General features: G+C 46.9%; 1 protein-coding gene across 4 annotated transcripts; it reads right to left on the bottom strand.

Moving 5' to 3' along the window:
• Position 1: 1 nt before the first annotated feature.
• Positions 2-8,593, bottom strand: LOC115560515 (delta-1-pyrroline-5-carboxylate synthase). Of its 4 annotated transcripts, none has more exons than XM_030379973.1 (18): positions 8,470-8,593; positions 7,784-7,878; positions 7,402-7,547; positions 6,850-6,999; positions 6,509-6,613; positions 6,182-6,334; positions 5,842-5,932; positions 5,368-5,492; positions 4,845-4,989; positions 4,168-4,241; positions 3,812-3,911; positions 3,039-3,259; positions 2,538-2,675; positions 2,134-2,329; positions 1,740-1,861; positions 1,340-1,526; positions 1,132-1,227; positions 2-726 (listed from the first exon to the last, which is right to left on the bottom strand). In XM_030379973.1, the coding sequence occupies exons 2-18, from the start codon at positions 7,863-7,865 to the stop codon at positions 545-547; spliced, it is 2,313 nt and encodes a 770-aa protein (XP_030235833.1). In that variant the 5' UTR covers positions 7,866-7,878; positions 8,470-8,593; the 3' UTR covers positions 2-544. The 4 variants fall into 4 exon arrangements, with proteins under 4 accessions (XP_030235833.1, XP_030235831.1, XP_030235832.1 ...); XM_030379971.1 differs by having other exon boundaries at positions 6,176-6,334; XM_030379972.1 differs by having other exon boundaries at positions 6,844-6,999.
• Between the last annotated feature and the right edge of the window lie 4,038 nt (positions 8,594-12,631).

Here is a 12,631-nt window from a genome sequence, read left to right on the forward strand (position 1 = left end):
CCAACTGTACAGTATTTATTCAAAACAAAACGCACACAGAGGGTAACAGAAGCCAGGAGGAAGACATACAAAAATGGCTCAGCAAATAGAAAATAATTTATAGAATCAAAACGACTGGTTTCTCCCATCAATAGAAATTAAACTTGCACCAGAGAACCTCACGACACCTCATGTCGCTCGCATGACCGAGCGATAACTACTGAGTTGGTATCGTTGCATCCTAAGTAGGTGATTGTCACCCAAAAGATATTGTCCATTTATTTAAGATATTTTCTTTCAATCAGCTTCTTTCTGTTTCCCGTGATTTGTTCAAGTTATATCATACATATAAAAAGCAGTCTTTTAATGTACAAAATTTAGTTGAAGATACCTAAAAAGGGTTTTTGTAAAACCGGCATTTACCAGTTTGGAAATTGAACAGTAACTCATGGGAACAGCTGATTGGGGCATTATAACACTCATGATGGCTCACCCAAACCAACATCTTCATGTATTTCTCACGGCACGTGTGATTAAAAGCAAGTGGCTTTGGGTATCGGGGGGCTTAGCTCAGGATCCTTTGGGAGACGGGGATGTTCTCGTGGAGGTACTTCATGCTGCCTTGCTCCGAGAAGTCCGCCACCGTGTGGCCCTCGCCTCGTAGCACCCACTTGGTGGTTAGGAGCCCCTCCAGCCCCACGGGGCCCCTGGCGTGGATCCTCGCCGTGCTGATGCCCACCTCGGCTCCTGCAACGTCCACACATCACATCCCGGTCAGATGCTAATATTAATGAACTACAAACCAACCTGGGACACCTTGGTCCGACAGGCCGGGATCTCTGAAGAAGCAGGCGATTTAAACACCATAGAATGGAATCGGCGGCAGTAGCTCAGGAGATAGGGCGGGTTGCCCCGACTCCTCCTAGTGTCGAGGTGTCCCTGAGCGAGACGCCTCACCCTGACTGCTCCTGACGAGCTGGCTATCGTCTTACATGGATGACGTCTCCGGCGGTGTGTGAATGTGTGCATGAATGGGTGAATGTAAGGCAGCATTGTAAAAGCGCTTTAAGTGGCCACTGGTTAGGAAATTGCTATATAAATGCAGTCCATTCAATGGTAGTGGAGACATTGGAGGAAACATGGGGTACCTACCTAGGCCAAAGCGGTATCCGTCAGCAAAGCGCGTGCTGGCGTTCCAGAAGACGCAGGCGCTGTCCAGCTGCTGAAGGAACTGCTCAGCGGTCTCCTCTGTTGAACGAAACATTCAGAAACAGTCAGGAACCGTCATACCGACAACAAGGTTTCAAACGGCAGAAAAAGAAAGGCTTTGCACGAAGAGACAACGTTGCAGGCTGCGTACCGTTCTCGGTGACGATGACGTCCGTGTGAGAGCTGCCGTACTTGTGGATGTGGTCCAGGGCGTCCTGCATGCTGTCCACCACCTCAATGCAGCACTCCAGATCTCCGTACTCGGTGCGCAGGGACTTCACCTCAGACGGGCTGAAGGTCAGGTAGGACGCGAACTTAGGCCCTGCGTGGATCTTCACCTGTAGGAACGCAGGGGACACGTGGGCTGATACTAGGACCTTTACAACCCATTACGATCTATAATCATATACTTCCTTTCAGGACCCATGAAGACCTCAATTATGATCAACTAAGTACACCACATCCTACTAGAAAACACCACCCCACCACACGTAACGTATCACTTTACAGTAAACCTTCATCATTGTCGCTAGGTGCAGGTTCAATCTCACCTCTTCAGCTCTCAACATGTCAATGATCTGGTCAAACGTCGGGGTCCTCAACAGATCTCGGTGGATCAGGAGAGTCTCCATGGCGTTGCAGGCAGACGGGTAGTCGCATTTGGAATCTTTAACTGTCATTACACAGAAACATGGCACCAATTCAAATAAGTTAACATTACAAAAAACATGTTACACAACCTCTAAACTCGTGTTTAGAGGTAGGGAACACTCGTTATCTTGTTCCAAAGCCTAATGTTTGAATGATGACGTTACAATTCAGCGGTCACACACCAACGTTTTTCGCAGCCAACCCCTGCTCAACTTACAAGTCAACCCACAGGGCCTCCTGAGCTAAGCTGACCGCTACGTCCACCAAGTCCTGCATCAATACAGAGTCACTCACTGATGTCGATGGCCTTGTCGATGCTGGCCTCAGAGTCGATGTAGACGTGGCAGATGCCCTCGCTGTGGCCCAGCACTGGGATGCCCTTGGCGGCGTGCTGGATATTCCTGACCAGCTCCGACGAGCCGCGGGGGATGATCAGGTCGATCAGCTTGTTCAGCCGGCAGAGGTCCTCCACATCCTCACGCGTGCTCACCTGCAAGGCATCACAGACATAAAGACAGCCCCGTAAACTGTACTGGAGAAACAATAGAAAGACTTTGACATTTGTATCATCAACATTGAGTAGTTTGAGAATTTAGAGACAAGACACATGGGCGACGATGCAGTGATGAGTTCAGTGGCGTTTGATCTCAGAGCTGTGCACATGTCCACTATGGAGTTCCTTGCTCTCCGAGTCTTACCAGTTGAATGGCGTCCTGGATGCCGTGAATGGACAGAGCTTCCTGGGTGAGCTGGTGGAGGATCTTATTGGTGTGGGCCGCCTCTTTCCCTCCCTTCAGCAGCAAGGCATTCCCACTAGCGATCGCAAGGGCGGACACCTGTGGTCCAAAACCAAATATCAGGGGCAGCATGTGGCTCAGGAGGTAGAGCGGGTTGGCTGGTAACCGGAAGGTTGCTGGTTGGATCCCTGGCTCCTCCTCCGTGTCAAGGTGTCCCTGAGCGAGACACCTCACCCTGACTGCTCCTGACGAACGGCTGTCACCTTGCATGGCTAACACTGCATTCAGTGTATGAATGTGTGCTTAAAGGTTTGAATGTTTGAATGCAATATTGTAAAGCTCTTTGAGCAGTCACTGGTTACAAAAGTAATAAATGCAGTTAATTTGAACATCTATCAGTGTCTCTCAGGGTCACTCCCATCCATCACTCCACTGGAGGCAGAGCCACGGGGTTTAACGGACCTGGGGGAGACAGTCGGGGCGGGACTCGAAGATGACCAGCAGCACCCCGATGGGGACGGTGACCTGCTCCAGCTCCAGGTTGTTGGCCACGCGCGTCCGCCGCAGCACCCGCCCCACGCTGTCCCGCGACGAGACCGCGATCTGCCGCAGCCCGATGGCCAGGCTGTTGAGCTTGGAGGTGGACAGGCTCAGGCGGTTCAGCAGCTGCAGAGAGAGGCTGCCTGCGGGAGGGGGGGGGGGGAACGGCTCAATCATGTGCAGCTCATGGCTCCCCGGTGGCTCCCCCGGGTAGAGCGCACCATTAAGGCTCAGTCCCGATCGCAGCGACCCGGGTTCGATTCCTGCCCGTGGACCTTTGCTGCATGCCCTCTATCTCCCATAAAAATTGCAAAACATAAATATCATGGGCTGGTCCATCTGGTTGTAAGTACCAAGCTAGCTAACGACTTCCCATCGTTTAGAATCCTGAATAAATAACTATGCTTTATTTTTACGTAGAGCAGCCAAGATCAGATTAAGGCAGTTCTGGGAGTTTTAAAAAGATTATGCAGTAATTTCAGATCATATAATTAAACATAACTAGTTTTTTATTTATATAGCTACTCTGCACTGTACTTTGTTTTTTAATTATTGCAACTATGAAGACTCGCTCCACTGTTGTTAGCTGATTGTCCTCAGCCTCACCTGAAGCTGACTGGCACAGACACAGACAAGCTCAATGAGTTCATGTAGATCTCCATAAAGTCAGTGTTATTTCTCCTAGGCAGCAGTACCTGAGGCCCGGGCCAAGTCCATATCTCTCTTGTTGGCGCTGAGAATGTCCTCCTTTTTCTCTGTGAGCAGCTCAGCCAGACGAAAGATGATTTCTCCCCTCTGGAAGTGAACGAATAACCACCAAATCAAGCAGGGTCGATCACAGGGTCAAAGACAATTCTAAAGTTAAAGGTAAGCTCCTTTTACAAAAGCATTTAGATTGCGGTTACACGATTTGACGGTCAGGAGGACGCTAGACTGATACATGGCGTTATAAATCAACACTACTGAACTCACACGTCCTTTAGCCTAGCTTTAGCTTTAGCATAGCTTTAGCTTTAGCCTAGCAAACTCTGGGAGACCCAGGACCACTCACCTCCTCGGGCAGCAGAGAGGCCAGGACCCTGCCTCCGCTCCGGGCCATCTCCGCCTGCTGCTCCACGGTGGGGCCTGGAGCCGTCAGAAGAGACACAGGGAAAAAAAAACACATGACCAACACGTCCATCTCAAGGATGCTTGAAGAGCATAAGTCAACACATGTGAACATTTGTGAACTTTTGCAGACATCCCGTTTCCCATAATATGGTGCATTTTACGTTTGATAGTGCAAACACGTCTCCCGTGAAATGATCGTCGTAAAGTCAATGTACCGGTCAAAACATTTTTTTCCAATATTAAATAAAGTAAATGGTAAACGGACTGCATATATAGTGCTTTTCTAACCAGTGGCCACTCAAAGCACTTTACAATATTGCCTAAGATTCAGCCATTCATACAAACATTCACACGACGGCGAAGTCAGCCACGCAAGGTGACAGCCAGCTTGTCAGCAGCAGTCAGGATGAGGCGTCTCGCTCAGGGACATCTCGACACTTGCAACCTTCCGGTTTTCAGTCAACCTGCTCTACCTCCTGAGCTGCAGGAGGTAGAGCAACATGTAATGCGTATTTCCAAAGGAAATACGCATTACATGTTGTGTTTGAACCCTGAAGACCTGGGTGCCAAACCCAACGGCCAGCCCCTCGATCGCCCCGGGACGGGTCAGTCACTCACCTGCGGGTTTCACCTCGGAGAAGAAGGTGCCCACTTTCTTCCCGTCCACGATGTCCGTGATGACGTGGCCCGTCACTTTGGGGTGAGTGCCGTTGGCGATGACCACCGACGTGCCGCCTTGCAGGGCCCACAGGGCAGCTTTCACCTGGCGGGACAATAGGGTTAACACTGTATCCTAGTCAGTTCACCTAGACTCTGCACAGACCCTCCACCTCTCTTACGCACTTATTGTATGTTTTACGTACTGGCACTTAATGTACCCACTTATTGTATGCTGTACGTCCTTGCACTCAAAAATAGTACTTAGCATTGTTTAACATCTTATCCTAGCTATCTTTGTTGTATACAGGGAATGGGTTAACCTAGTGATTGTTAGTGCTTGGATTTTTACAAGGATGTTTACTTATTGTATATGTAACTTTTGATAAAAAGCGTACGCTGAATGTAATGTAATAGTATCCACTGCGATCACATGCATCAAGCACGCTGGATCACAGGTTCCATGTGAGTCTCCACTACCAACCTTTGCCTCCATTCCGCCCATGCCGACCCTGGACTTGGAGCCGTATGTGATGGACTGCTGGTCTCCAGGGTAGAAGATGTCAATGAGCTTTGCGTTATCCGTTCCCGGGGGGCTATCGTACAACCCTATGGAAATGAGAGCGAGAGGGGAGTTTTATTTATATTTTACATTGAGGGCATTTAGCAGACAATTTTATCCAAAGCGACTTACAAAGTACATTTGTCAGTAGAAATAGAAACAACAATATATCGCTAACGGTACAGTAAGGATGTGTTTGTTAGTGCCAAGCAATTGTTAGTGCCAAGCACTAACAATTGATAATGGTTAACCCATTTCCTGTATACAATACATTATATAGATTTATTTTGACATCCATTCAGTATGGGGTCACATCAGTTCGTACACTTGTTGCGATGCTGAACCCGACCTAAGTCTCGGCCCAACGCTTGTCAAGTTAGATCAGAATGCGTGTACCTTCAACGTCAGACAGAGCGATCAGGAGGTCGGCTTTCATCTCCACAGCAAGCCGGGCAGCCAGGCTGTCGTTGTCCTTGATGCTTATGACCTGACGTAAACCCAAAGATCGGTTTAGACAGAATCATCACTTAAACTTGACACATCCAAGTCATGCATCTCAGCCATACAATCTATAAAAAATGACAGCAAAGAGTGCAGCAAAGTCCTGGAAAGAACGGTTAGGGAACCGAGGACGCAATTGACTGCAGTCACCAAGCCACTAAAGTTTAAACAAACGTCAGTAAGAAAGCGGATTATGCCACGCCTTTCATTCCCAGCATGCAGTACCCACATTTACCCCCTGCAGGTCACTGTTGGGCACCGGGGGCGGGATCACGGCGTCGTTGGTGTTGATGATGGGGACGATGTTCATCCGCAGCAGCTCGTGCAGCGTGCTGCTGAGGTTACGCCGCTTCTGCTCATCATGGAAGTCCAGGTTGGTCACCAGGATCTACCAGAAGAGGACGTGAGGGACTGAAGCCTCCACAGCTACTAGGGAGATAGCCCGTAGTGTAGGCTGGCAGTTTTGAATATGAATGAAGGAACAAACTAATAAATGCAAAAAAAAACGAACGAAGGAAGGAACGAAGATATATATATATTTTCTACTGGTTTAGGGTGGTACCTGTGCAGTGCAGGTACTGTACTGGGTGAACATGGCCTCATACAGAGCCATCAGGCCGCTCTGTCCAGCAGCAGCACAGGCGCGCGCCTCCAAGACCGGGATGGCCTGGAACACAAAACATTCAGGGATGAATTATCCATTATTCCCAAGATTTGTTCATACACGCACAAAAAAAAGAAAGTAAAGACCCGACAACAACGATACCAATGCTGGGACTCGGTTAAGTGTCGTACATTTAGAGTGAACCATGACTGAACACGTGTTAGAACGAGGTCAAACAGCAGGCGACCGGGGGCGTTCTGAAGCCGACCCCTTGGTGTCAGTGTGGTGCAGACCTTCACCATTTCCTTCAGCTGATTGTGTCCGGTGTGCAGGGCCTGTCTGACGCTCTGGGACAGCAGGATCTCGTGACGCAGACGCTGCTTGCCGAACGCCACGGCTCCGCTGGTGACGATCATCATCTCCCTCCCCTGGTTCTGCAGCACGGCGACCTGATGGGGACGCAGGAGAGACACACTCCTTCAGAACCCAAGCCTCCGTCTCATTGGTCATTGGTCATATCCCACCTTTTTCGGTTGCTTTCATCACACAACCTCCTTCCCTTCTCTCCCCTTTCTCCTCATTTTTTTTACTTTTACTAATATACGTTTTATTAAATTATTTTATTTTGTGTTCACTCTGTAAAGCGTCTTTGAGTATTTAGAAAAGCGCTATACAAATCGGATGTATAATTATTATTATGGTGGTCACAGATCCAATTCTTCCCTTTATCTGGTGTTGGCGGTTCAGAGATGCACTCCATCTTTTAGGTGTTCCTTAAAATAATATCGTCCTCATTTCTGAATAGAAATCTCTTTCAGTATCTGCGTTAATGTAGGCCATGTCCTCATCACCTGTTCCACTATAGACGCCAGTCTTCCCAGGGCCAGTCCTCCCTCATCGCCACGCGTCACCACAGCGCTGCCCAGCTTCACCACGATGCGCCTGGCCTGCCTGAACTCACTCCTGTGGACCAGGGCCCTTCCATGGCTGTGAGGGACTGGAGTAAACAGTGAAAACATAAAGTTATGCACATGAAATGACAAAAACATATACCGATATACTGTCAGTACAGTAAGGATGTTCATAGAAAGAAGTGCCTTGCACAAACAATTGTAAGGTCCGGGGGGGGAACTCTAAACAAGTGAGACCCTCGTTCAGAATAAGCGACGATAGATAAATAATTAGGATGATCTGGGTTCTTGTGTCTGGATGGAAGTTTGCCTTCATGCTTACACTTGGTTTGAGAGTATCCTCTGACAGTGGACTGCCAGCTCCTGGATGGCAGCCGGGAGCACAAGGCGAGCCTTGGAAACATGGGGACCTTCAAACTAAAAACAAACAAAGTTACTCCAGACGATAGAAATACATCACGTCACCCATGAGTTTGACGTCAGGCAGACAACACAGACATATCATACACGTATTATACAGAGCAAAAACGATGAGATCTTGCATTGAGGAACCATAAACAAAGCGCTTTGGAAGTCACCAAGTCATCAACAATCATCAAGTTCATCACCAAGTGAGGGACACATGTTCTCTCCACAATGAATGACCACGGAGCACACAGGGCGGACCTGTCTAGAATATGGCCAGACATTAATGAACACACACACACACACACACACACACACACACACACACACACACACACACACACACACACACACACACACACACACACACACACACACACACACACACACACACACACACACACGCACTTTTTGCGCATGTTATTATCTCATTCTTCTAGGAAAATGATGGCCCCAAAAACTGACGTTTCACAAGCTGTCAGACATCCAAGCTAAACCGGCAGGCTAGTCGGTTAGCTTGAATACACAAACATACTTTCTAAGCGATTCCCTGTGTCTAGCCACGAATGCATTTGAAATATAAATATAAATAGCATCTCCCACCTGGCGTTATGAGATGAAAGCCTCTCTTCTCGACGTTGACAGACCGGACCTTTGAGATAGCGGACACGTTGTTGTCGGACCGCTCTGCCACATACACAAGAGACAACGTGTTGCCTTTACGTACGAGCCATTCACCAACGGGGTTTACGCAGAGGCGCAGACGTAACGTAAGGACTCTGGAGCGCTATCCACAGAATGCTACGAGCGTTTTTGTGTTGTGTGTTTGGTGAGGCGTCGAGTAGACTTCAGCAAACAGATTAGAAATTATGAATCATAAATCCTAAATCGAAAATCATAAACATTATTAAATAATATAAATCATATGTTCATTTGGACTAATATATCAGTCAAAATTAGTCCAAATATTGAAGCAAGACCTTTGAGAGGAATTGTAGCCTCAAATAACCTGTGAGGCTACATGTTGGTAGTTTAAAATTTAACATGCGCACACACACACACACACACACACACACACACACACACACACACACACACACACACACACACACACACACACACACACACACACACACACACACAAAAACCCGCAATCACAGGCACAGGGACAAACAGACACACTTACACACACACACACATAGGCACACACACTTTAAGCACACGCTTTAAGCATGTTATTCTCATATTCTTAAACTCTAGGATAATTATGGCCTAAGAATCACAGCACCCAAAAGCACTCTGATTGCACATCACGGAGCACCCAGCTCGAAACACCCTGCCCTAACTTCCGGTCCTCTCTCTCTCTTCTCTCTCACTTCCAGGTCTCTTACCTCTTATGGGAATGATCTAGAGTCAGTGATGTAGATGTGGTATTTTGATGACTGTATTCAACATAAAAGGTCATACACTCCAGGGACAGGCCCCCCAGACTAATCAATATCAACCAATCATGTGTTTCAGGCCAGGCTCTAGACCCCATTCTAAATGGCCTTCAGATACATTATGGACGTGGAGAACTTCCTCCCTGCACTGTTGCTGGGGCAACTGGTGGATGTCTGAGCTGATGACGGTCTGAGCTGATGAAGGTCTGAGCTGATGAAGGTCTGAGCTGAAGGAGGTCTGAGCTGCCCTCAAAAAGAGATCTGCTTTGATACGCACCGCAAAGATCTGTATCATGTTGATCCCAAATTCCTACCCAACAAATCTCATATCTCAACGAAGACAAACCAAAACATACATTTATTGGTAATGTATCTTAGCCAAAGCAATTTGTATACATATTATTTTAAAAATGTCTTTGGCTAAATGCAATTTGTAATTGCTGCACATGATGATGAAGAGGCATATATGTCATCTTTTTGATGATGGGTCGGTTAAAGTAACATTTTCTGACCGCCAGGGGGCAGTGTGACACCAGTGTCTGCCTTGATCTTACGTTATAGGATCTTGTTTGAGGAAAGCCTAAAAAAAACACAAAACAGCGGAAAGTTACATTGTGCTGTTGAACCTTCATCACAAAAACAATTGTTGCCTCCACTGGAGGCAACAATCATCTTACACACGTCATTCTATGCCAAAACATCCCCATCTCTTCGATCCAAATTCCCCTTCATCAAGATAACAAAGTTGAAGCTCAAATATGAAGCAATTATTCATCGGGGCTCCCATCCTGCATGGTGGAACTCTACAGAGGAGTTGCGTCATGGCCCACCTCTGAATGCTGCTACCGGTGGACATTGTGGTACCAGGATGTCCCACTGCCCACATCACCTTCAAAGCGCTTCCTCACGGTGACATCAACGGTGCTCCACTGTTTCTCTCTCTCATCAGATGTGGCGCCCACTGCCTCTCCTTCCCCAACCCCGCAAACCATTGTTTTGCTGTAATCTACACAGGCCTAAATCCTTTATCATAAACATTTTACTACCTTTTTGACAGCGCTATTAATACTGCAGCAGGAGCTTTTCTTTCGTTGTTCGCATGATGCTATGCATCCTAATCAGATCATCTGATTAGGTTCAGCTGGACAAAAAAACAAAAACAACATATACTCTTCAGTCGAGCCCAACTTAGCTGTCGGCCGATTGAGAGGAGGAACAGGACGGCTCACTGTCCGACTGAACAAGACAACACCAAACACAACCAGGTGGCCGAGCTGTCCTTCAGCGGAATCTGTGTGTGTGTGTGTGTGTGTGTGTGTGTGTGTGTGTGTGTGTGTGTGTGTGTGTGTGTGTGTGTGTGTGTGTGTGTGTGTGTGTGTGTGTGTGTGTGTGTGTGTGTGTGTGTGTGTGTCTTGTGTCAGTATGTGTGTGTGTGTGTGTGTGTGTGTCGGTATGTGTTTGTGTGTGTGTGTGTGTGTGTGTGTGTCGGTTTGTGTGTGTGTGTGTGTGTTTGTGTCAGTGTGTATGTGTGTCAGTGTGTGTGTTTGTATGTGTCAGTGTGAGTGTGTGTCTGTCCGTTTGTGAGCGTTGGTCTGTGTGTGTCAGCGTGTGTGTTTGTGTGTGTCAGTGTATGTGTGTGTCTGTGTGGGTGTTTGTCAGTAAGTGTGTGTGTGAGAGAATGTGTTTGTTAGGACAGCAGCAATGGAAAGCGAAGGAGGAGTGTGATGAGCGGTCTGCTTCCCAGGTGATGGGTTAACTGCAGGGATCACGTTTCGGTGTATAGCGCTCGTTTCTTGTTCAATGACAAATAAAGAATCTTCTCCAATCTTCGTCTTCTAGGTAGATAAACACACCGGAACAATGAGGAGGCTGCCACAAACAGGATACGTCGGATGGTAAACACAAGCTGTTTGTTGCATGTGGGACGTCTGTGTGTGTGCGTGGTTGTGTCTGTGTGTGTGCGTGCTTGTGTGTGTGTGCATGTGTGTGTATATTTGTGTGTCTATGTGTGTCAGTGTGAGTTTGTGTGTGTGTGTCTGTGTGTGTGTGTGTGTGTGCGTGTGCTTTTGTGATGGACGTACGACAGAATGTGATAGTCTAGGAGAGTGGGCACTAGAGAGGAAGAGATTGGGGTAAATCTGTGTGAGTATGGAAAACATCCTTTTCATGTGAAGGAACTTTGAACTCAATTCTTCAAAGGATGAGCATCAGATATCATACACACACAAGACATTATGTTGCCTACAAAAACATAGTTCCAATGTCGGGTGTGTGTGTGTGTGTGAGTCACAGTGTTTTGGGTGGACGTGTGTATGCTATTTTGTGTGTGCCTGGACCCTTTGTGTGTAGTCCCTTGTGTAAATGTTGCATTCCAAGGGGATTCCCATGCAGGTCCATTGAGTTAAAGACACATCTTTAGATATCCCGTCATCAACAAAGGAAAAGATAGGGAATCTTCTTTGACAGAGGCCACCCGTCTATAACAACACAATTGTTTGCCCTGACCAACATACAGAAAGAAAGAATATAAAGAGGGATTTACAGCTTTTTTGTTTCTACTTTCACACACAACTACTCAACTAACTTCTGCCTTCTCTTATTTGCAGATGTCGAGTTGAGTTGACGGATGTTGAAAATGCTTCCGTCCTTTTGGACAGAGTCTTAAATATTTTATTTTTTCTAGTCTAGAAAATGTATTTCCAATGGATTTTGGACCAGATTTATTTTAAACCGCAGTATGCTCTAGCCTTATTGTCAGAGATGTGAACTGTGATCTGATTGAGGGATGACAGACAGACAGACACAAGATGTATCCAGAATCCTAAAGTAGACCCTACTCACCCAATAGGGTTCAAATGAAGTGGAAAATAGTTCTGTCCTTCACATTTTGATGGATTTCACTTCAAATCACGGCAAGAGTTTAAATAATAATCTTTTTAATAATTGAATTCAAGTGAATAAATTCAGGGAACTGCGAATGAAGGAAATGAATCAAATTCTAAATGAGCCAACTATTTCAACACTGTTTGTCTCCAGGGTTAAACATATATTGATTGACACAGGAGGTGATGCTTCAACTCGCTGCGAAGCGCTCCTATACAGGTTTGGTTATCGGATCAAGAAGATTCGGGAGACCGAGACAGTGTTTTTGATAGAGTGATTGATACAGATCTCTTTGGTGGGTCCAAGTACAAGTAAATCATCCCAGCCTGACAGGGAGAGGCAGGAAGCTCTTTGTGAACACATGAAGGCTTGTCCCCAATGCATGATCTAAACGACTGAATATGTTATTGGCTTGTGGGTCATGGCTGCGTGCCTCCAAA

This window comes from Gadus morhua, chromosome 15, assembly GCF_902167405.1.
Source record: "Gadus morhua chromosome 15, gadMor3.0, whole genome shotgun sequence".
In the NCBI taxonomy this organism is placed as follows: Eukaryota; Metazoa; Chordata; class Actinopteri; order Gadiformes; family Gadidae; genus Gadus; species Gadus morhua.